Source organism: Theropithecus gelada, chromosome 13, assembly GCF_003255815.1.
Source record: "Theropithecus gelada isolate Dixy chromosome 13, Tgel_1.0, whole genome shotgun sequence".
Lineage (NCBI taxonomy): Eukaryota > Metazoa > Chordata > Mammalia > Primates > Cercopithecidae > Theropithecus > Theropithecus gelada.
Window position 1 is genome coordinate 15874897 of NC_037681.1, and position 21698 is coordinate 15896594.

At 47.1% G+C, this 21698-nt stretch overlaps 2 protein-coding genes and 1 long non-coding RNA gene across 5 annotated transcripts in view; 1 reads left to right on the plus strand and 2 right to left on the minus strand.

Annotated features, from left to right (window-relative positions):
* Nucleotides 1-1445: 1445 nt before the first annotated feature.
* Nucleotides 1446-18937, minus strand: RPL31 (ribosomal protein L31). 2 transcript variants are annotated; one of them, XM_025354434.1, is made up of 6 exons: nucleotides 18931-18937; nucleotides 9697-9702; nucleotides 5056-5162; nucleotides 3582-3707; nucleotides 1813-1925; nucleotides 1446-1521 (listed from the first exon to the last, which is right to left on the minus strand). In XM_025354434.1, exons 3-6 carry the CDS (start codon nucleotides 5160-5162, stop codon nucleotides 1490-1492), a joined length of 378 nt encoding a protein of 125 aa, XP_025210219.1. In that variant the 5' UTR covers nucleotides 9697-9702; nucleotides 18931-18937; the 3' UTR covers nucleotides 1446-1489. The 2 variants fall into 2 exon arrangements, with proteins under 2 accessions (XP_025210219.1, XP_025210217.1); XM_025354432.1 differs by lacking the exons at nucleotides 9697-9702; nucleotides 18931-18937 and adding an exon at nucleotides 5540-5620.
* On the plus strand, nucleotides 5611-14207 carry LOC112604907. The gene is made up of 2 exons (XR_003115306.1): nucleotides 5611-6763; nucleotides 11883-14207. It is a non-coding gene; the product is annotated as an uncharacterized LOC112604907 (long non-coding RNA).
* NPAS2 (neuronal PAS domain protein 2) overlaps nucleotides 11071-21698 on the minus strand; it is a 175712-nt gene continuing 165084 nt past the window's right edge. Inside the window, exons 17-21 of one of the 2 annotated variants that reach the window (XM_025354429.1) lie at nucleotides 21105-21302; nucleotides 19115-19305; nucleotides 18694-18786; nucleotides 14356-14536; nucleotides 11071-12490 (exon numbers count right to left, since the gene is read on the minus strand). In XM_025354429.1, coding sequence (XP_025210214.1) covers nucleotides 12308-12490; nucleotides 14356-14536; nucleotides 18694-18786; nucleotides 19115-19305; nucleotides 21105-21302 — 846 coding nt within the window. In that variant the 3' untranslated portion in view covers nucleotides 11071-12307. The remainder of the gene's footprint in view (nucleotides 12491-14355; nucleotides 14537-18693; nucleotides 18787-19114; nucleotides 19306-21104; nucleotides 21303-21698) is intronic. The other variant, XM_025354430.1, reaches the window with a different exon arrangement.

The following is a 21698-nucleotide window of genomic DNA, read 5'->3' on the forward strand; positions in this document are numbered from 1 at the left end:
CCTGCCTCAGCCTCCGGAGTAGCTGGGACTACAGGCGCCCGCCACCTCGACGGGCTAGTTTTTTGTATTTTTTAGTAGAGACGGGGTTTCATCGTGTTAGCCAGGATGGTCTCGATCTCCTGACCTCATGATCCACCCGCCTCGGCCTCCCAAAGTGCTGGGATTACAGGCTTGAGCCACCGCGCCCGGCCCCCTCAAGCATTTCTATGTATTCTCTGAGAATTGTCAGCGCCCTAGGGTATCCATTGGTTCACTTGGTGCCAACTTGCAATTTTTACCAGATTGGCTGAAATGGGCACTTCTGCTGTGATGGTAGTGTGATTTTGCTCAGATGAACACGATGTATCATACTAACCAAGAAGCTAAGAGAGCCCCATACTTTCATTTTTCACTTGGAATGACAATGGGAGAGGTCAGGAATCAAGTTCACGTTCAAGATCTAAGGGAGTCCACTATCTGTGCAATTGTATTTGGCTTTTTTTTGCACTGTTTCAATGCTGGTAATTGAAACCATTTTAATATATTTGGTTGTATTCACTTTATATGTCCTTCCAAAAATGTTGTGTACAAACCATGCTTTCAATGTTGGCCTCCAAGTTTTTTAATAAACTTTTTGTATTTACTTGGTCCTTTTCTTTTACCTTGTAGTTAAGTGTCTTAAGCTGTAGATTGTGGCAGTGAATGGGTAAGCAGGAGACGTTGCTGCTGCCCATCCATGGTTTCTGGGTGGTGCAACACTAGGTACACTTCTCAGCCCCACCTTGGGTGTGCCCTACATCACCAGTGGGGCTTCAGAGACCTCTTTATGGCAGCATTTAACATACAGCTTGCAAATGCTGGTGAAACATAATCCCAGCAACACTGCTTTAGGACTGAACTATTAATACAAATTTTTGTTATTGATACCTTAAGGAACTTTACTTCTGAACCTTGGCTCCAGGTACAACAGGGCCATTACAAATGAGTTAAAATATGCATCTGGTTATCTCACCAAAAATCAATTATTTTAGAAGACAACTATATTCAACATAGATGTAGGCAGAAACTTAAAAGACGTACTGCCACATTAATTTCATTAAATTTAAGATGCTACAAATAGTATGTCATTTTAAAGTTGTTTCCTAAAATGTTATGATGCCAATGGCAAATGGATTCTACATCCTGGTTTCTGGAAAAATGCTTATCTTTGAATTAGCAAAACATACAAGTAGAATCATTAACAATATGCCTTCAGTATCCCAACTACCCAGAACAGTGGTTCTAAAACTAGGTTGCAATTTGAAATCACCTTTAAAAACCTGCCTAGACCCTGTTCACAAATCCAACCCCAGGGGATGGGGAGAAAGCAACACAGGCAATCAATGTGGGAAAAGCTCTTCAAATGATCCCATAATTAGGATAGGATATACAAGCACATTATGCTGCAACTAAAAAGAACCAAAACAAAGTCAATTTTATAACTTTATTTGATGTATTTGATGATCAGCGATTAGTTCTCATCCACATTGACTGTCTGTAGATCTGTAAAGAAAATGACAGTCAACTTCCACACCCACATCACATTTCATATTTCAACTCTAAAAACCTTTTGTAGACGGGTCTGGGCGTGTAGCATTCTATTTTCCACAACCTTTTTACATCCCAGATATGGGCCAGTTTTGCATTCTTTAGCATCTTCCCACACCAACACACAATTTAAAAAGGGTACAATGATGTGTGTCACCCCTAGCTTAACAGATGAATTCACATTTTAAAGGAGGTAAGGACATTTTTCTAATGAACTTAAATGGCTTTATGGGATGGAGAACTTACTTTTGAAAGTGGTAACAGGTACATAGGTAACCAAAGTATAGAGCTTATTTGGTGAATCTTCATCCTCATTACGTTTTCTGGACAGCCGCACACGGATTCGGTATGGGACATTCCTAATAAAAACATAATTGTGTTGCTAAAGTCAATGCCTCCTTTCAACCAAGCAGCCACTAGCTGTGTTCACATATCTCAGATCCCTGCTTCTAATGCTGTCCTTTGCTCTACTGACCAACCTAGAACTTACCAGTTCCCTGGAAAATGAAACATAACCCCCAGATGAACATTAAATGCTGTTACCACAGGAGGGATGCCTGTTTGAAGATATGTTAAGGTAGCCACCATTGATATTCAACCAATTAATCCTACGCAGATATCTGGGTCCAAATGTGTTAGTCTTTTGTCTATCACCAGAAACTTATGTGATTTTTGTTACATTAAATTGTGAAGGCCAGGCGCGGTGGCTTAAGCCTGTAATCCCAGCACTTTGGGAGGCTGAGGTGGGTGTATCATCTGAGGTCAAGAGTTTGAGACCACTCTGGCCAACATGGTAAAACCCCCATCTCCACTAAAAATACAAAAAATAAGAGCCAGGCGTGGTGGCTGCCTGTAATCCCAGCCACTTGGGAGGCTGAGGCAGGAAAACAGCTTGAACCCAGGAGCTGAACGTTGCAGGGAGCTGAGACTACACCACTGCACTTCAGCCCGGGCAACATTAACTCCATCTCAAAACAAAAAACACTGTTAAAAACTCTGCCACAGGCGCATATTCAGTTTATCTCCACATGCAATCCCCTTGTCTTATCTCATCCTCCCTCTAGCATCACAGCTGATTCTCTTTCCTCTATCGATCTTAGGATGTGCCGGGTATTGTTCTAGGCCCCGGATTCCTATAAACTCAGGACCTCTTTTGGCTCCTGTAATCCCATTCCTCTTATCCCAAGGCAGGCATCGGAGGACACCTCTTCTGCTGCACCCTTAAATGTCCACCCACAGAAGAGCTGGGTCTCAGGTCCCTGTCTTGTTCATCTCACTTAATCCTAAGTTTTAAATACCACACAGATGCAGACAGTCCTCCCCGCACCCGTTTCCAGAATCAAGTAGTCCACACTGTCATCATTCCTCTAGCTGCCCTTCACTCCACTTCTGTTCTGGCACCTCATGACATCCTTTAAAGCACAAGCCTCCCCTGCTTTCTGGTTCCACTTTAGAGCAGGGTCCCCCAACACCAGCACTAACACCTGGGCTAGGCAACTCTTTGAGGGAGCAGCCCCATGAATTGTAGGGTGTTTAGTGTACCTGGCCCATAGTATCCCTCAGTAGTGACAACAACAAACACTGCCCCTGACACAACCCCGAGGAGGACAGGTAAACTGTCCCAGGCCAAGAACCACTTCTCTCATGGTGGACTTGCCTTGCTGTCTAGAGCTACCCTACATGGTCAGCCCTCACCCCTCCCTCCTCCTCCACTGGGCTCAGTCATTTATTCCACCCTACCTGCACTCACCACCCTGCTCCCAGATCCCGCCAAGCTTCCTCTCTGTGCAATGCTCTTTCCCACCCTACACTGCTGGCTCCTTCACTTGGGTCTCAGTTCATAAGCCATTAAATTAAGGGCTTCCCTGCAGATACTATCCAACCTAAGTCACAGTATTTTTTTTTATACTTCCACGTGCACTAACCAAATTACTGAACTGATACGGGCTCTTGCAGGGTAAGTGAAGCTGGTGTCATTGCAAAAGTTCACCTTCAAATACAGATAACTTTAGCACCTTATTCCTTTGGCCCAGACAGCTTTGTTGAGCCTGGTATCAATGCGCACATCTGGAGTTCCCATTTCCTTCATGGCAAATTTCCGAATCTCTTTGAGTGCCCGAGGGGCACGCTTCTTGAAGCCCCTACGATTCAAACATAAAGTGAACAAATTAAAGGAGCACGAAATTAGGTACATGTAAGAAATCCTCAATGTCGTTGAGAGGCTCCTGGAAACTGACTTTAAGCAATGTCCAATTTAACAAAACCAAGTTTTTACAGCATACAATAGGCCAGTGTGCTTCAAGCTCAGTGAGGACTTACTGTAGATGGTATGTCCTCCTAAAACCAGCCTAAACCAAACCTTCAACTAGGCAGTAACAATCTTTTTTTCCCACCAGTGTGTAATGCCCAGCAACTAGCATAATACTTAGGACAAGAAGATGCATAATCCACTTTCTGAAATCCTCAAAATATTAAATTTGATTAAATGTCATGTCTTAAGACAGGACATGTTTTTGGAAGAGATCATTCAATGCTATTAACTTCATCTATGCTTAAAGAGCAGGGGCCTGAAATGTGCAGGCAGGTTTCTTCTTGAGTATGATGAGGGCAACAGTTAACTCTATGAACGCATCAAGCAAGTTCACTTCACTTAAATACTTAAACATCCAGAAGTAAAAGGTAGTAGAAATAACAGCAGTTGGCAATCCGTTGTTCTTCACACAGCTTATGTAAGCAACCTATTGGTTACAGCTGACGGTATCTAGTACTACAGAGAAAAACAAACCAGGGAAAAGAGAAAGCATTAGGGAAAGGGGCTGCAGGTTTCTCTAAGACGGCCAAGGTGGGTCAGGTGTGGTGGCGGGCTCCTGTAATCCCAGCTGCTCCAGAGGCTAAGGCACGGAGGCGGAGGTTGCAGCGAGCCGAGATCGCGCCACTGCACTCCAGGTTGGGGACGGAGCAAGACTCCGTCTTAAAAAAAAAAAAAAAAAAAAAAGGGTGACATTGGACTCAAGATCTAAAGGCAACGAAGCATTTATTTGTGGAAAAAAACATTCAGGCATAGGGAAAAATAAAAGAGTAAAAATTCAACAAAGCAGCTACTTTGAAACAGAAGCACGCCCGGTATGATTAAGCGGGTCAGCCAATGTGGGATCACGGCAAGAACTCTTGATTTCTAACCTAAGATAGACCGATGCAGGATCTGAGAATAGATCCCTACGTATGTCTGGGTAGGGAAGGGAACAGGAGCAGGGAGCTGCTACTGTCAACATTCCGGTAAGAATGGGGACGGTCAGAAAGACCAACGCAGCTGGTCAGACGGTGAATGTATTCGGAAAGCAGAGCCCACAGGATTTGTTAAATTGCCAATGAATGAAATAGGGAAGGCCACAAGAGGAAGAGATTGGGGTGGAGATGATTCGGCGCATCTCTGAGAGTGACAACCAGACGCATGAGTTCGAGCCCCAGGGCGGCTACAGGGATACTCACACTCCATGGATGCGCTTGTGAATGTTGATGGTGTATTCTCGGGTCACCACCTCGTTGATGGCAGAACGGCCCTTTTTCTTCTCGCCACCCTTCTTTGCGGGAGCCATCTAAATGCAGGCGACACGGAGGCTCAGAGCAGAGTTGAACAAGCTCAAGCCAAGTCCTCCCTCCCAGCCTCACGCGGTCACTCTCGGGGCGCTTCCAGGTGCTGAGAGTCTGGCCAGGTTAAGTCGGTCACCCAGTGGCCCACGCACCCGCGCCCCTCAGACACCTCCGACCTGGAAATACCTGCCGCCCCGGCTCCCCTAAGCCCGGACACTTTCCTCCTCAGGCTTCGGGAGCCCTTAAACGCAGCGTGTATTCCCATTTCCCACAACCGGAGACCCGGGCTAGCTCGGGAGAGATTTTGCGGTCCCAGTTAACACAATCCCAAAGGAGGATGGGGCCGGATTCCAGAAGCCCAGACTCCGCCACCCATACTCACTCTGCCGGGTCCAAGCTGGAAAGGAAGAGCGCGAAGTATTGTGGGAGAAGCAAAGCCGCAGTTGCAAGTACAACTTCCGGGTCGCCAGGCAAGGGGGTGTGGCTAGGGAAGGGGAGAGACGAGGCTGTGACGTCAGCGGCGCGCGCCGAAGTGGGGACAGCGAAAGGGCGTCGGGGCGGGGCCGCGCCTTTGGGCCGCGAGCTCGAGTCCCGCTTCTCTCTGACGGAGTCCGTCTGGCTCCGCGAAGGAACTTGCGTCTCGTGTCTAAGTCTTCGGATAAAACCAAAACCCAGGCCTACAGATGTATGAGAGCAGGGCCAGGGAGGGAGACTTTCGTTTGTTTTCCGCATTCATTCATGCATCCGACCAACACTGACTGAGCCTGAGTCGAGCGAGGTACCTGGCTGGCGGTCCCAGAGTCAGACGCAGCCCGGCGTTGGAGGTGCCTGCGTCGAGCAGGGCCGGCACGGGATTGCCAGTCGTTGCTGTCAAGGGCGGTGGAGCCACAGGCCTGTCGCGTCGTCCGGGTGCATGGGTGACCGAGTGGGTTGGATATGACCCGAGAAATGACAGATGTGAGATGACACGACAGGGAGATCTGAGGAGGTCCCCAGAGAATGGGACTGCGTGTCACCAGCCTAGAGATTCGGAGTCAGTTGGATCTGTGGACCCATGTCTTCCTTTTTCTTGACGAACTCCCTTCTTTCACAGGAGCGCACCATTTTTAGTGGTTTCGTAAGATGAGTACACAAGCTAAAAAGTTTCTGAGCCCTCAGATATCTGAGAATTTATTCAACCCTCAAATTTAAATTCTGGCTTATATGGAATTCTAAATTGAAAAGAATTTCTCCCCAGCATTTTGAAGGCAGGTTTCATTGTCTTCCATTTTTCGGTGTGGTTGAGAAGTGATGCGTTATTTTTTTCTCTCTGAAAGATTTTAGGATCTTCTCTTTAAAGTTGTGAAACTTCATGATGATGGTACCTTGAATTTAAGAGAAATTTCTCAGGACTAAAGAGCTTGATGTCCCAAGCTGAAAGGGTCCACTTAATGCCTGGCACTTTGGTGAACGGGAAAATGCCCGGACCGAGTCACCCCTAACCTACTAACAGAGTTTTCAGCAGTGGACATGTTTCAGGACCTCACAGACAAGACTGGAGGCAGGCAATTTCTGGGCTGGAACAGGGACTCTGATCTCATGAGGAACCTTTGCATCCTGTATCAAGGTAGATGATGCACTTGTAGGTTTCCCAGCAGTCGTCAAAGGCAAGAGATGGTGTTGGACAAGCAAGCCTCCCCCCATTCCTCTTATCAGACTCCAAAGGCCTTTCTAGAAACCTCCAGTCGCTTTCTGCCTGTCATTGGCTAGAACTAGGGACTCCATTTCAGTTAGGCTGGGAGAGCACATACCCGCCAAAAGCAAATGGGATTGTCATCATTACCTTGGCCTAATGATGAGTTGTGTATTTTTTGGGCTGGGCTAGACACATTGCTTTTGTTTGGTTTTTGTTTTTGTGTGTGTGTGTGTGTGTTTTGAGGCGGAGTCTCTCTCTGTCACCCAGGCTAGAGTGCTGTGGCGTGATCTCGGCTCACTGCAAGCTCCGCCTACCGGGTTCACACCATTCTTCTGCCTCAGCCTTCCAAGTAGCTGGAACTACAAGGCACCTGCCACCACGCCTGGCTAATTTTTTGTATTTTTAGTGGAGACAGGTTTTCACCATGTTAGCCAGGATGGTCTCGATCTCCTGACCTTGTGATCCGCCCGCCTCGGCCTCCCGAAGTGCTAGGATTACAGGCTAGACACATTGCTTTTAATGCACGGAAGTGGGGTTCTGTTAACAAGGAAGAAGAGGGGCTAGCACAATTTGTTTCAACCCAATGGTGCTTGCTCTCATCTCCTTTCCGCCTCCTCTTCCTCTTGCTCAGGCACCCTAAAGCCTGCCTCAGGCCTTTCATACCTCAGGGCCCTTTTCAGATCATTGTTCTGATCCTGGCTCCCTGCAATCACTCTCTGAAGATGGGATCTTGCCCCTTCTATCCCAGCACCTAGAGAGGGATTAAGGGACAGCTTTCTAGGGTACCATCCGTTAGAGGTAATAAAAGTGTTACTGTAATAAATCAGAAGTCTAGTGCCAGCTGACTCAAGTTTCTGTATAACTGATAAAATGTGAGTAGATCCTACCTCTTGTTGAAATAAATAGACCCCTCCAGTGGGAATCTACAAAACGTCCCTCTAAGATGTCAACTCTCCTGCCTCACATAAAGGTTGAACAGAGGTATAAGAAGGACTGTTAGGTTTGAGGACTGAAGATCATTTGCCTGCCTGGAGTTCTGCAGACTCTTCCAGCTTCTCTTTCCCTCCCAAGCCCCAGGGACCAGGCCAGTGACTGCTGAGCCTCAAAGAGACCAGAACCACATAATACGAACTTTGTAACTCTCTGGTTAGCTGGGCTAATCACTCACATGTTTTTACTTTTACTGATTAGCAGAGAATCCTTAAAATGAAACAAGATCTGAATGCTTCCCTGTGGGGGCAGCAAGAAAGTAGACAGGTTGCATTCCCGTCCACCAGCTTTAGGGGCAACAAATCTAAGGGGCTAGAGGAGTCCTCCTTGGCAGTTTCATGCTGGACTGAGCTCCAGAAAGGTCCAGTGGAACTTTCCAAGAAGCGCCACCGAAAGATTTTTAAAAGGAAAGAGGCGTGATGGTGAAGAGGTGCTGAAGAGGTAGTGTGGGTAGCCCAGGCCTGGGAGGTCAGTGTGGAGGCTGTTTCTGTGACCCAGCTTAAATGGGGCCCAAATGAGGCAGCAACTAATATGACAGAGAGGAGAGGAATGGCACAGGAGGTATTTGAAATTAAAATCAACAGTTCATAACTGACTTCATATGGAATGTCAGTTTAGGAGAAAATGCTGAACAAAATCACATTAGAAAAGTAGACTACAGTATAATATATATTACATTGCAGAAATCAATGTGATTTCATGACTGGAAATGTTTTCAGCTCCATCACAACAGGATGACCCAGTAATAGCAACAGAGGCAGCACTTGACCCAATACCAGCTCTTAGTCTTACTCTAGGCGTCTAGATTTTAATCTCTCTTTTTTTTTTTTTTTTAACTAAAAGGAATCAGGACTCCTTGGAGGTAGTTGTCTCCATGCTTTGAGATAGGAAAAATAAAAAAATCAATCAATCAGTATGGGCCTTGACTGTATTGTTCCCAGAAGGAAATCTGCAGTCTGATTTCTGACGGGCAATGCTACAAAGAGAAAAGAGCCAAACACAGGAGCCGACTCTCACTGGCCGGGTTGTACCAATTTGAGCATGAAATAAATAACAATGGTCAATTAGAAAAGTTGAGTTCATAAAAGGCCATGAGTTCCTGTCTTCATGCTTAAAATAAAACATGACATATAAAAAAGGTAATTGTAATTTAAAAATGAGTCAATATCATAGATGTGCCTAAGTGTGGTTAGGCAAAAATTCTACAAGAGTTGCTTTCTTTTTTGTGTGTCCAATGAGCTTTTTTCTCCAGAAAAATAAAGCTGTTTGTATGCATAGTATGAAATTCATGCATGTCTGCCCAAAAAGCTGCTAACAGGTGTCCCTAGAGGATGCAAATTAGTTATTTCTCTGGGACAATAATGGCAGACTTGGAGACCTTCAGGCTGTGCCTACACAAAGTGAAGAGGGAAACCAAAGCAGTCTTGTACCAAAACAAATGTTACCAGATAATTTAGACAAGAGTGTGAAATGTCATGGCTTAGAACAGTTGGCTAGTTCCCCATGTTGCATGCACAAACAACATTTTAAAATTAATGTAATGAATTTTAGTTGAATTAGAGACAGTAGAGACATTTTAACTTAGTTGAAAAGATCATAAACAGTGTACTCCCAGTTCACATTTCAGTCATTTCACATGAGCCAAGACTTTATAGTTTTCCAAATAGGTCATGGTCTTTCTGGAAATAGGACAGGGTTGCAAAATAGCCTTTTAATGAGCAAACTTTAATGAATCAAAAGTTTAGGGATTAAAATTCCCATGATGAATGTGGGTTTAAAGAAATATTACACAATAAGAGTTTTCTGAGTTTATCCAAATTCTGAACACGTGTAAGATTTAAGCAAAGCTAAATCAAATTAGTAGCAAGGCACACTCTGCCCTTTTTAAATGACTTCCAGCTAGAAAATCCTAGGACGATAAATATGCTGTCCATTAAAAATATTGTTCTGCTTAAAAAAATGCTGACAGCAAATTAAAATACAAATTCTTTTACAGACAAATCAGATCTAGAAACCTTTGCATTTATAAAACATGTAAAAATAGTGAATAAAGTTTCACACAGCATTTTAAAGAAGGGGGTTCATTTCTGGTTCTTTTAAAGAGTTAAGTGTTCTAGTGTGCGCAAAATATTTTCACTTACCTTTTTCTCAGGATTAGAACAATTGTATGCATAATAAAACTTTTTGGACGTACTTATACGGCACCATCTCTGCCATCCAAAACCGATCCTAGTCATAGAACTGGGAAGAGCCATCCGCATTCTACACGGCAGGAGTAGGAGCAGAGAGCCATAGCAATGCAGCAGGGAAAGAACTTTGCTCTCTTGGGCCGATGCTTTTGGAAAGGGCATTGCCATTGCAGTGGTTCTCAACCACAGTACACCAGGGTACCCTCCTTCAGCCCCATGAAGCCTCATGATGGGGTGGCTGTCTGTAGTTGGCAGAAATCTTCTAGATGCTGCGGCTATGCTCCCACCCTCAACATGGCATATGTGTACACATCTTATATTGAGACACACATATGCTGCCCACATCACTGATATCTAAATGTTGGTGGCGAAATCCCATGCAATTCCGGCTGAGTGAGTTTAATGATGGGCTATAAATGAGAGCTTTGGTGGAGAATGTCTTGGTCGCCTCCATGGATTTTACCTGTGTCAAGATTAAGATGTTGGCGGGGCATGGTGGCTCACGCCTGTAATCCCAGCATTTTGGTCGGCCGAGGTGGGCTGATCACTTGAGGTCTGGAGTTCGAGACCAGCCTGGCCAATATGGCGAAACCGCATCTCCACTAAAAACACAAAAATTAGCGGGGTATGGTGGTGGGTGCCTGTAATCCCAGTTACTCGGGGGGCTGAGGCAGGAGAATCACTTGAACCAGGAGGCAGAGGTTACATTGAGCTGAGATCGTGCCACTGCACTCCAGCCTGGGAAAGAGAGAGAGACTCTGTCTAAAAGAAAAAAAAAAAGATTGAGATGTTTCCAGAAACTTTTTTTCTGTTTTGTTTTGCTGTCACTTCTACAGTAAACCATTGTTTTTCTGGCACAAACTTTAATACAAAGATCAGAACCTGACAGGCCGATGCAAATACTGCAGCTCAAAAAGCTGAGCGCCTCTGCCTGACTTACTGATTGCTTGCTTTCATCTTTTCCGTATCTTTGATTATCCTTGAAACATCTTGAAATTAGAAAAAAAAGAATTACTGGTGAAAAGATGTAGGCAGGGATGTATAACAAGGGACAGAGGAAATTGTACAAATTTGTTAATTTATTACAAAATTTTCACTCACAGAAAAACACAAGAAAACTTTTATACTTTTATATTTGGGAAAGGAACTGGTATCTCAGATACAAAATAATTTACACATAAGCCATACAATTTTATTTTATATAGAAATAGGTCATTATTACAACGACTGTACAATTCACTACGCTTCATCTTATAATTACATAAAATCTTTTCTTTAGAAACATCTCAACAAAACATACAAAAAAAGCAAAGTGCATTTTGAAAAGGAAAATCCAATTCTCAGTATTCTCATGAAGATATGTAGAAAGATGCAGCATTCTCACTCAAAGGGCCAGCACATGGCGGGGTCTCCTTGGGGACTGCAGTCCCCCAGGCCTGTCTGGCTTGTGAAACCTCTCCCCTCACAGGCTTGGAGTTCTCAGCAGAATTCTGGAATGTTGGCTGGCATGATTGTGCTTTGCTTTGAGTCCACCTTTGTAGTTGCAATCAATGAAGTAAACAGGAAACAGTCCAGTGTTTTATTTAGGGGCTAAAAAATCACCACCAGCATGGCATGGGGTGAAAAGCCTCATCCCATTAGGGTTTAGGCCAGAAAGTGTGAATCTGTAGCTTGGTTAATAACAACCAGCTTCTCTGATTGGTGGGCTGTTGTTGTTACTGTGGTCTCTGAACGAAGCCATGAGACCTTATTATTTTTTAAAAAAACAGAAAGTGCCTAAGTTATTTCCTCTGTGCAGCTGTGCAAATTAAAACAAAAACAACCATTTAAAAATAATGAAAAATAATCTCTTTATTCTCTCTCTCCAACAGATCTCTGACCCAGTCCTTCTCCAATACAAAGGAAAGATGATCAAGAGAGTGAAGGCCAGCTAGCGCAGATGGGCGGGCCGCAGGTGGCTAGAGCAACCAGTGCACTCTTGGGGGATGCAGCGAGATGCGCCATCTCTGAAGGTAAACCGACCAACGATGCCTACACGGGGCACCTGGTTCCTGTCCAGTATGGCTATAGAGTGTGCCCAAGAACCTCGGAGGCAAGAGAAACACGGTCAGTATTCCTGATCATTTCCACTGCAGCAAGCACTGCGCTCCAGAGATGGTTACCATCCAGGAGTTCTGAAACATATGCAGTGTGCACAAAAGCCAGGGGTTTTTCAGACTCCTCTCCCCATCTCCTGTGGCCACCCCCCTCATCCATTGGTTAAAGCTGATTGTGTCCCGACTTCAGTGCCGGGGCACTATCGGGGCGGCTGCTGGAGGCCTGATGACTCAGACAGACTGCTGACCCTTCGGGGAGGACGTAGGGGCTGGGGCTGTGCTGGGGGTGGTTGGGGGTAGCCCAGGGTCCCTGGCTGTTGTGAGTAGGTGGAGAGAAGTAGTGAGTCCTGCTGCTCACTGTGCAAAGAGGTTGGTGCCTGTACCTAGAAAAAAAAGAACAAAGGGCTTCAGAGGTGGTTCTGATGTCTGCCCCTCAGCTGTCTTACAGGGCAGTGTGGGGTATGCTGCAGATTGAGTTAGACTATAGGGCTGTCTTTCTTGGGGGGGTCATGTGGGGAGAGGTGGCTTTGGCAAGACCTGGGGGTGTGGTGAGGATGGGGACGAAAGGAACCTTAGGGTGAATTCTGAAGCTAACTTCTCCGCCAATAGCGGGGGCACCTTCTGGCCCAATCAGCCTACGCCTGTGGCTGTGGGGAATGGTTTCATAACACGTGCACATGATCTGCATTATAGCCAGAATGTTTCTGGATGATGGAGCCTGAGGCCACATGCAGACAGTTGACAGGGCAGAATCCAAACACACATACAATTTGCACAATTTTCACTGCTGGTCCCTGATACCGTAGCTACCTCCAGATTCACCAGCACCTACTAGGAGCATCTTGATTGGAAGTTTAGAAGCTTCGACTGGCCAAAGCCTGACTTTGGAAACTTCAATCTTACCACCCACTATTCCCTTCCATGAAATCTCCTCCTGCAAGTAACCCAGCACCCCCCTGCTCTCCAAGCTGCCCAGGCACAGCTGCCCTGAACTTTTGCTCAGGCTGTCTGGCTGGAACACTGTCCCTTTATCTTCACCCTCTCCCACACTTCAGGCATTTCCTGGACATCAGACTCAGCAGTGGATGCCTTCTGAGCCCTCCCTCTTCTCAAGTCCCTTCCTCCATGAAGGCTTCCCCACCACAGCACTCCCACTCTTCCCAAATCCGAGCCTGACTGCACTCTGTGCTAACCCACCTTCTGTACCCCACCCCGAAGCCCCTAAGGGCAGTGAGTGGGCCGAAGAGCTCTCTGTATTCATAGCCTGCATCTTGTATACAACAGGTGCATGCAAACTTGTCTGTTGCTCATTTCCCATCCAAAATCACTTCTGGGTCTCGAGAACTGACAAGATCTGCAAAGCCAAAGTCTGAGCTGACTCCCACTATGCGTGGGGTCAGGGAGATCCGAAAATTACAGCACAGATGGCTTAGCAGCATTGGAATTAAACTACATTCTAGAACTTCAAGGACAGCTATCTTCATCGCTATCTACAGTACTCAAGAGGACTCAGCCTCTGCTCATTCTCCATGGCTTTGCAGGTGCAGGTGGAGCTGCAGGCCAGGGAGGAAGCCCCCTAGGACACAGAAGGGCTGGGTGAAAAGGGGCACCCTGCACATGGGCAAGGGAAGGCCAGGCCCTTCTGGAGCTTGGCAGACGCAGACGTGTGGCTCCCACGTGAACCTGCAGACCAGTGGCTCTCACCCTCCCTGCTTTTGGCATACTTGGCACTTGCCTGAAGTGATTTTTGCCTTCTAAGTAGTGACCACATGTAAATGAGCTCCAAATTTTCCTGGCAAGCCCAATTTCACACATCACTGTATTTACTAAGGCAGGTTAATGGATCTTTAACTAAATGTGATTTAACTTTATGTTTATATAGGACTTTATAAACACACTGAAAAGTCCAACATAGTCATCAATGTTTTTTGACTTCTGCTCTAAAAACTATGAACATGTCTAGATGCAAATCCTTGAGTAAAAACTACTTTTTTAAAAAGGAACCTTTTCAGCACATAATCACATAAGGCATAATAGCCGACTCGTAATTTCACATACTCCGTAGATATAGACTTCATAACCTTTAAGCATGAAAAACAATCAAATGAGAATCTTTCTGGGGCTTACTTCTATACTAGGGATAGAACAACCTTGAAAGCAAGGGAATAAAATATCTTTGAGACTCGGGGTACGGAGTGTGGCCCGGCTCCCAGGCCTGCACGGGGGCCCCCTGGGCTTTGGCACCCACCTGCAGGTAGTGCTGTGGTGGCTGCTGCCGGGCCTGTGCGGGCTGCAGGGGTGACGGTTGGGAGGCGGGGAAGCTGGGGTGGAGCACTGCCTGCCCCATCAGCAGGACGGGCATCGGGGCGCTGCTGCTGTTGACGGGGTGTGCATCTGGATTTGGAAACACGGTCTGGCTCTGTGCGTACCTGTTTCACGTGGGAAGGAGAAAACAGGTCCTTTAAGAAAGCAGTATTGATATGACACCCAAAGCATGAGCAACAAAGAAAAAAACAAGTAAGTTGGACTTCATAAGAAACTTTTGGCCAGGCACAGTGGTTCATGCCTGTAATCCCAGCACTTTGGGAGGCTGAGGCGGGAAGATCACAAGGTCAGGAGATCAAGACCAGCCTGACCAATATGGTGAAACACCGTCTCTACTAAAAATACAAAAATTAGCCAGGTGTGGTGGGTGTCTGTAGTCCCAGCTACTCGGGAGGCTGAGGCAAGAGAATAGCTTGAACCCGGGAGGTGGAGGTTGTGGTGAGCAGAGATCACGCCACGGCACTCCAGCCTGGGCAACAGAGTGAGACTCCGTCTTAAAGAAAAAAAAAAGAAACTTTTTTGCATCAAAAGACACTATCAACACTATCAACAGAGGGAAGAGGCAGCCCACGGGGTGGGGGAAGACATTTGCATATCACATATCTAATAAGAGACGGATACCACAATATATAAAGAATGCCTACAACTGCACAACAAGAAACCCAAACAACCCAATCAAAAAACGGGCATGGGGCTGACATTTCTCCAAAGAGAAGCTAGAAATGGCCAACACACACATGAAAACATGCTCAGCATCACTAGCCATTAGGGCAAAGCAGATCAAAACCAAAATGAGATGTCCCTTCACACTCATTACAATGGTGATTATCAAAAAACCAGGAAGTAACAGGTGTTGCTGAGGATGCAGAGACATTGGAACTTTAGTGCTCTGTTACTGGGAATTGTCAAATGCTGCAGCCACTGTGTTAAATGTTGGCTCTGTGTCCCCACCCAAATCTCATGTTGAATTGTAATCCCTAGTGTTGGAGGTGTGGCCTGATGGGAGGTGATTGATCGTGGGTGGGGACTTCCCCCTTGCTGTTCTTGTGACAGAGTTCTCCCTAGATCTGTTTGTTTAAAAGTGCGTAGCCCCTCCCCCTCTTTCTCTCTCTCCTCCCGGCCATGTGAAGTTGTGCTTCTTCCTCTTCACCTTCTGCCACGATTGTAAGTTTCCTGAGGCTTCCCAGAAGCAGAAGCCTGTACAGCCTGCACAATGGTGAACGAATTAAACCTCTTTTCTTTATACATTACTCAGGCTCATGCATGTCTTTATAGCAGTGTGAGAATGGACTAATATGAATGTATGGTAATTCTTCAAAAAATTAAACACACACAATGACCATTCTACCATATGATCCTGCAATTCCACTTCTGGGTATATACCCAAAAGAAGTAAAAGCAGGAACCTGAAAAAGATAATTGTACATCCATGGATGTGTATAATCATATTTTGGTTTATTGTGAATAAACCACTATATAATAAACAATTATTATAAACCATTATTCACAATAACCAAAAGGTAGAAACAATCCAAGGGTCCACTGAGAGATGAATGGATTAAAAAAGTGGTTTGTCCATACAGTGGAATATTATTCAGCCTTGGAAAGGAAGGAAATTCTCACACATGCTACAACGTAAATGAACCTTGAAGACATTATGCAAAGTGAAATAAGCCTGTCACAAAATGACAAATGTTGTGTGATTCCTCTTATATGAGGGCTCTGGAGTTGTCAAATTCTTAGAGACAGAAAGTAGGATGGTGGCTGCCAGGGGCTAGGGGGAAGGGGTATTGGGGGTGGGTGTCTAATGGGTACAGGATTTCAGTTTGAAAAGGTGACAAAGTTCTGGAGCTGGATGGTGGCGATGGTCACACAACTGTGTGAATGTACTTAATGCCATGGAACTACACACTTAAAAATGGTTAAAATAGTAAAATTATGTATATTTTGCCACAATAAAACATTCTTAGGCCAGGTGTGGTGGCTCATGCCTGTAGTCCCAGCACTTTGGGAGGCCAAGGCAGACGGATCACTTGACGTCAGGAGTTCAAGACCAGCTTGGCCAACATGGTGAAACCCCGTCTCTACTAAAAATACAAAAATTAGCCAGGCATGGTGGCACATGCCTGTAATCCCAGCTTCTTGGGAGGCTGAGGCAGGAGAACTGCTTGAACCCGGGAGGCGGAGGTTGCAGTGAGCCAAGATCGTACCACTGCACTCCAGCCTGGATGACAGAGCAAGACTCCATCTCAAAAAACAAAACAAAACATCTTTTAAAAAAGAAAGAGATGGTGATGATAATGGTCCACTAACAAGGAGCAGAGAAAGGCCACTTAGGAATAATCTGGGATTATGGACAGGAGCAAATGTCTAAAGAGACTGGAGAGAAGTCTGCTTTGCGTGATGTTTTTGGAGGTGTGATTTCGCTGCCTGGGGTCATCTGTGACAGGCAGTGGGGGTTCCAGACTTCCCCTGAGGAGGCATCTGTGTGTGTGGGAGGCAGATCCTGACACGCCCTGGAGGGTGGACCGTTAGGTCATGTCTGGAAGAGACAGTCAGGGAGATGGGGAGGGTATACATTATCGATTTGACCAAAAATGGCAGTTAAGAGTTCCCAGAGGAAAAACTTTCCAACTTGCCTAGTTCAGGGTGTTTTAAGCATCTCTGGAAAGTGATGTAACAAGAATTTTTGCTTCCATTTTCCTTCTTTTTTTTTTTTGAGACAGTCTCGCTCTGTTGCCCAGGCTAGAGTGCAGTGGCACAATCTCGGCTCACTGCAACCTCCACCTCCCTGGTTCAAGTGATTCTCCTGCCTCAGCCTCCTGAGTAGCTGGGATTACAGGCACGTGCCATCATGCCTGGCTAATTTTTGTATTTATAGTAGAGATGGGGTTTCACCATGTTGGCCAGACTGGTCTTGAACTTCTGACCTCAGGTGATCCGCCCACCTTGGCCTCCCAAAGTGCTGGGATTACAGGCATGAGCCACTGCGCCCAGCCTATTTCCACTTATTTAGATCATTTAGGAAGAACAGGTAAAATCCGAAAGCAAAACCAGCCCACTTCCCCCCGCCTAATGATAGACACGAACAGAACTTTACAGACAGCTCCCCACCACCTGCAGGTCCCTCCTTACCCTCCTGTGACCAAAGGGAGGGCCAGAAAGTCTCAGGGGCAGAGGCTGCCTAGAAAGGTATCCTGAGGTGTGGGGAGACCCCAGACAGGGCCAACAAGGTGGACTTTGAAGATTCAGGGAGCCAAAGGGCCTGTGTCCTGGAGTTAGCTGGCCTCCAGCCCCACCATCTGCACTGTGTGGCCTTCGAGAATGTAATCTAACCCCTTGAAAGCCCAGCCTCTTCACTGGTTTAAAAAAAACAAAAACAAAAAACAAGCATGTGCCTACACCCTAGGGATTTTATCGGGATGAAATGAAATAATGAACATACAGACCCTGACCCTCAGAAAGGCAGGAACCATCTGCCGTTCCTCTCAGTGCTGGCTGAAGGAGGGCACAGAAGAAGGACTTCCAGGGAGAGGGGCCTGGCGGTGCCTGCGAGGCCTCTACATGAGGGCATCCCAGGCCTGATCGGCTAGCACCGTCCTGGTGAGCTCTGGACACGAAGTCAGCCAGTGTTAATATGAAGCGGATGTCTGTGTGATAGCTCTATTTCGGCCTCATTCCCAAGGGCCAGAAACTGTTTTCCAGCAACTTTTAAACTATTCTCCCCGTGTCTCCAGTAACCGTTGTCCCCAGGAATTAAGTAGCTGAGTAAAGCTGCTCTGGTCCTGCAAGTGCTAGTGGAGAGGAGGGTGGAGAAGGGAGAGCCGGGGCTGCTCGTCTGGGAGGGAAGGGCCCAAGGACAGTGCCAGAAGCACAGAGCACCAAGTGTGCCTGCGGAATGTCAGCTGGAGCCTGGGGGAGGGTCCTTGGGAAGGGGGATGGCGCTACACCCTCCAGGGATGTCTCCAGGGGTGAGGGCTTCAGACCTGTAAGGAAGTCGGAAGATGATGGCAAACGGCGGGGTGTGAATTGTTTCATTCAGTGCTGCTCTAAGCATGGAGCACGGAGTTTTTTCTGCTTAAATGGGACACGGTAGAAGAAAAGCTGAGGGGCACTGTCCCCTTCACAGCTGTGGGCACACTCAGACCCTGCCTTTAGTGCAAGGCTCATGTGAGTGCTGCTGGCCCAGGCGGGTGAGGCTGGCCAGCCTGGAACCATTCCGCCAGCGCTTGCCTCCTGCCTCCCGCCAGGGTCCACGTACTTGACTTGCCGTCCCGTCCTGCTGACCTCCGAGGGCTGCCTTGCGTCACAGGACCCGGGCATCATGGGCTGGATGGGCTGGCTCAGCAACAGCCTTTAAGCAGAGGTGGGGAAATAGGAAACTGATCAGCACCTGAACCACAGACCCACTGGTCGTGGCAGCACTTGCTCAGCCTGCCTGGACCCTTTATGGTTGACCCTAATCCCCACTCCCCTGGCTTCATTCTCAGAGGATGACGGACGCAGTGGGTAACTTCCTCTGGACCTCAGGACCCCAAGGCCTGTCCTCTGCTTCCTTAGCTGAGATCAACTGTGGACACTTTAGAATCTGTCTGAACTCTGCCTCTGTCTAAAGCAGAAAGCTGAAATGAATGGGGTAAAATGATGGCTGGGTTATCCTTCAAACAAGGGCAGTCTCGTACCTCAGCTGCCGATCATGGCTGAAGTCTGGGCTGGGCTGGCACTGGCTGGCATCCTGGGAGGTGGAAGCAGGTGTGGTCAGATTCAGACTTGGCGGGAGCACAGCTGTGGCGCTGCTGAATGGGGACACTAGGCTGCTCCCAGAGCGGCCGCTGCTCTGCATTAGCTGTGAGCTTCTCATTGGCTTTGGACCCTGGAGCATCATTTCAATGAGAAAGGTAAGACTTGGACGCAACCCTGGGGCCATCTCTCCAGGAAACCTCCCAGTGTCTCCTCCTTCTACCTACCCTTGCCTTTCCTCTACATCAGAACCTCCCAGCTACTGAATTGCTTTGATCTTGTGACTGTCTTCCCCGTTGGACTGTATTTGAATCCCTTGGGCCTAGGACAATGCTGGACTCCAGGCAGGCAAGTAGCAAATGTGCCTCGAACTGATCTACTTTCTGCTTCAAATTCTACTGCAGACATGTGGTCCTCCTGGCTGTTTCTGCAGCTCACCAGGCCTACTCCTGCCCTGGGCCTTTGCACAAGCTGACGGCTCTGTGGAATGCTCTTCCCCTGACATTGGCTGGCTCATTCTTTCACCCCCTCAGGTCTTGACTCAAATATCATCTTCTTCACGAGGCCTTACCTGGCTACCTCTTTACACCTCCAGCCCATTCCCGGCCCTCACCAGCATTCCTGTACCGTTGGACATACTCTAATTTTCATATGTTTGTCTCTTTCCTCACTTGGAACAGAGATTCTTTTTTTTCTTTTCTTTTTTATTCACTGCTTTCCCTCAGTGCTCAGAATTTCGTGCCTGGCACGCAGTGAGCTGAGTGGAGTAATAAAGGAGTGAGGAAGTGGGCCTGCACCTGCTTTGGGTTCTCTGTCTGTTTCACTGATTGTCCATTCATCTGATAACACAGTGCTCTCATTCTTAAAGTTTTTACAAAATTTTCCAATATCAGACAGTATAAATCCTTCCTCAGTTTTCTGTTTTCCAAAATTTTCTTAGCTCTTCTCACCTATTTTTCTGATGACCTTTTAAATCAAAAGGCTGCATTTTCAAGCAAAACCCTTACATTTGAAGAAAGATGTCCTAAACACTTCCACATGTGTCCTTATCCGTATTGTGCTGCAAGTTATCTAAGTTCCCAGATTCTCTACTAAACTGCAAGCTCCTTGAGGCCCAGAGAGCTCTTGCTCATCCCTGTTCCCTGGGTCTTGGTGAACTCAGGAGCTCAACTGACGTTTACCAAAGCCACGAGGGCATGGGAATGTGAGGCTGGGGGAAAGGCTGCCTTCCCATCTGTCATCCTCCAGGAGCGCTGCTCCAGACTTCTCAATTCCATTCAGTTTGAGTGCCATTTATCTGCTGGCAATTTCGTCCAACTGCAAGGTCACTGGTGGCTTGGAATAGGTGGAAATGGCTGCAAGGGTTTGGCAAGTAGTCTGGGGGGCCTGGAGGAGCAGGGAGGCCTAGGGGAGCAGTGGGAGGCCTAGAGGAGCAGGGAGGCCTAGGGGAGCAGTAGGGGCCTGCAGGAGCAGGGGGCACCTGGAGGAGCAGGGGGTGCCTGGAACAAGGGACAGTGAACAGCAGTGGCTGCTCACATGGGTAATGGTTAACACCAGAGTAGATGGCGAGGACTGTGGACGTTGAGTGTTGGGACATTCAGCTGCCAGTGGCTCTCTGAGATGGCCATATCTGCCTCCAACCCTAAGTCAGCATCAAAGGGGAACGTTTCAGCTGAATGATATCTTTAAGCACAAGAGCAAGGGACTGAGGTGGGCGTTTATAAGACACAGAAGGAAGCCAATACAACTTGGGGTTTCAAAGTGACTTTAACAGAAGGAGAAGGCGGCTCACTCCCAAATCCACCCGCAGTCCATAAGGGAACAGGGCAGCAGGCCTCAGTTCACGCAGGCTGCAGCCATCAAGTATGTCCCAAACTGCAAGAGGGTGTCTGCTCTAGAGGCAACGAGTGAAGCTGGCAAGGGCACATTTACCTGGGTTGATATCACACTTGATTCTCTGAGCAGGTGCTGGCTTGTGACCTGGGCAGAGGAGATCTGCCCTGGAAGTTGGGGGCCCGTCCCGAGCTGGGGCTGAGTCACTGCGGCTGACCTTTGCTGTAGCTGCTGCTGAGCCTCGGGTCGCTGGGTGCTACTGAAGCTCAGGGATACAGCTGGCTGCTGCAGGAACATCTGAGAGAACAGAAATGCTGGTGAAGTAGGGGTCATGGGTACCTCACCAGTGTGCACCTTCTTTGCATTCCCTGTGCCCAGTAAGAACTTTCTTGCTCTGAGCTGCCTAGAAATAGTTCATTTACTCCACTGGTGAACATGAAGCACCTGTGACGCCCCAAGCTCAGTGCAAGGCACTGGCCACAGAGCCAGGGGCTGGAGACACTCTCTGCCTTCATGAAGGTTACAGGCAAGTGACTGAGGCCTAACAGTGTGAAAGCTGTTTAGACCCAGATGTTCTCTAAATAATGTGATGTACTTGTTTAGAGTCTAGGTTGGCTTACCAGCTTCTTACTAGAAGGGAGCGATACCTGGTGAGTGGAATGCGTGATGCAGTAATGATAACATTGCATCATG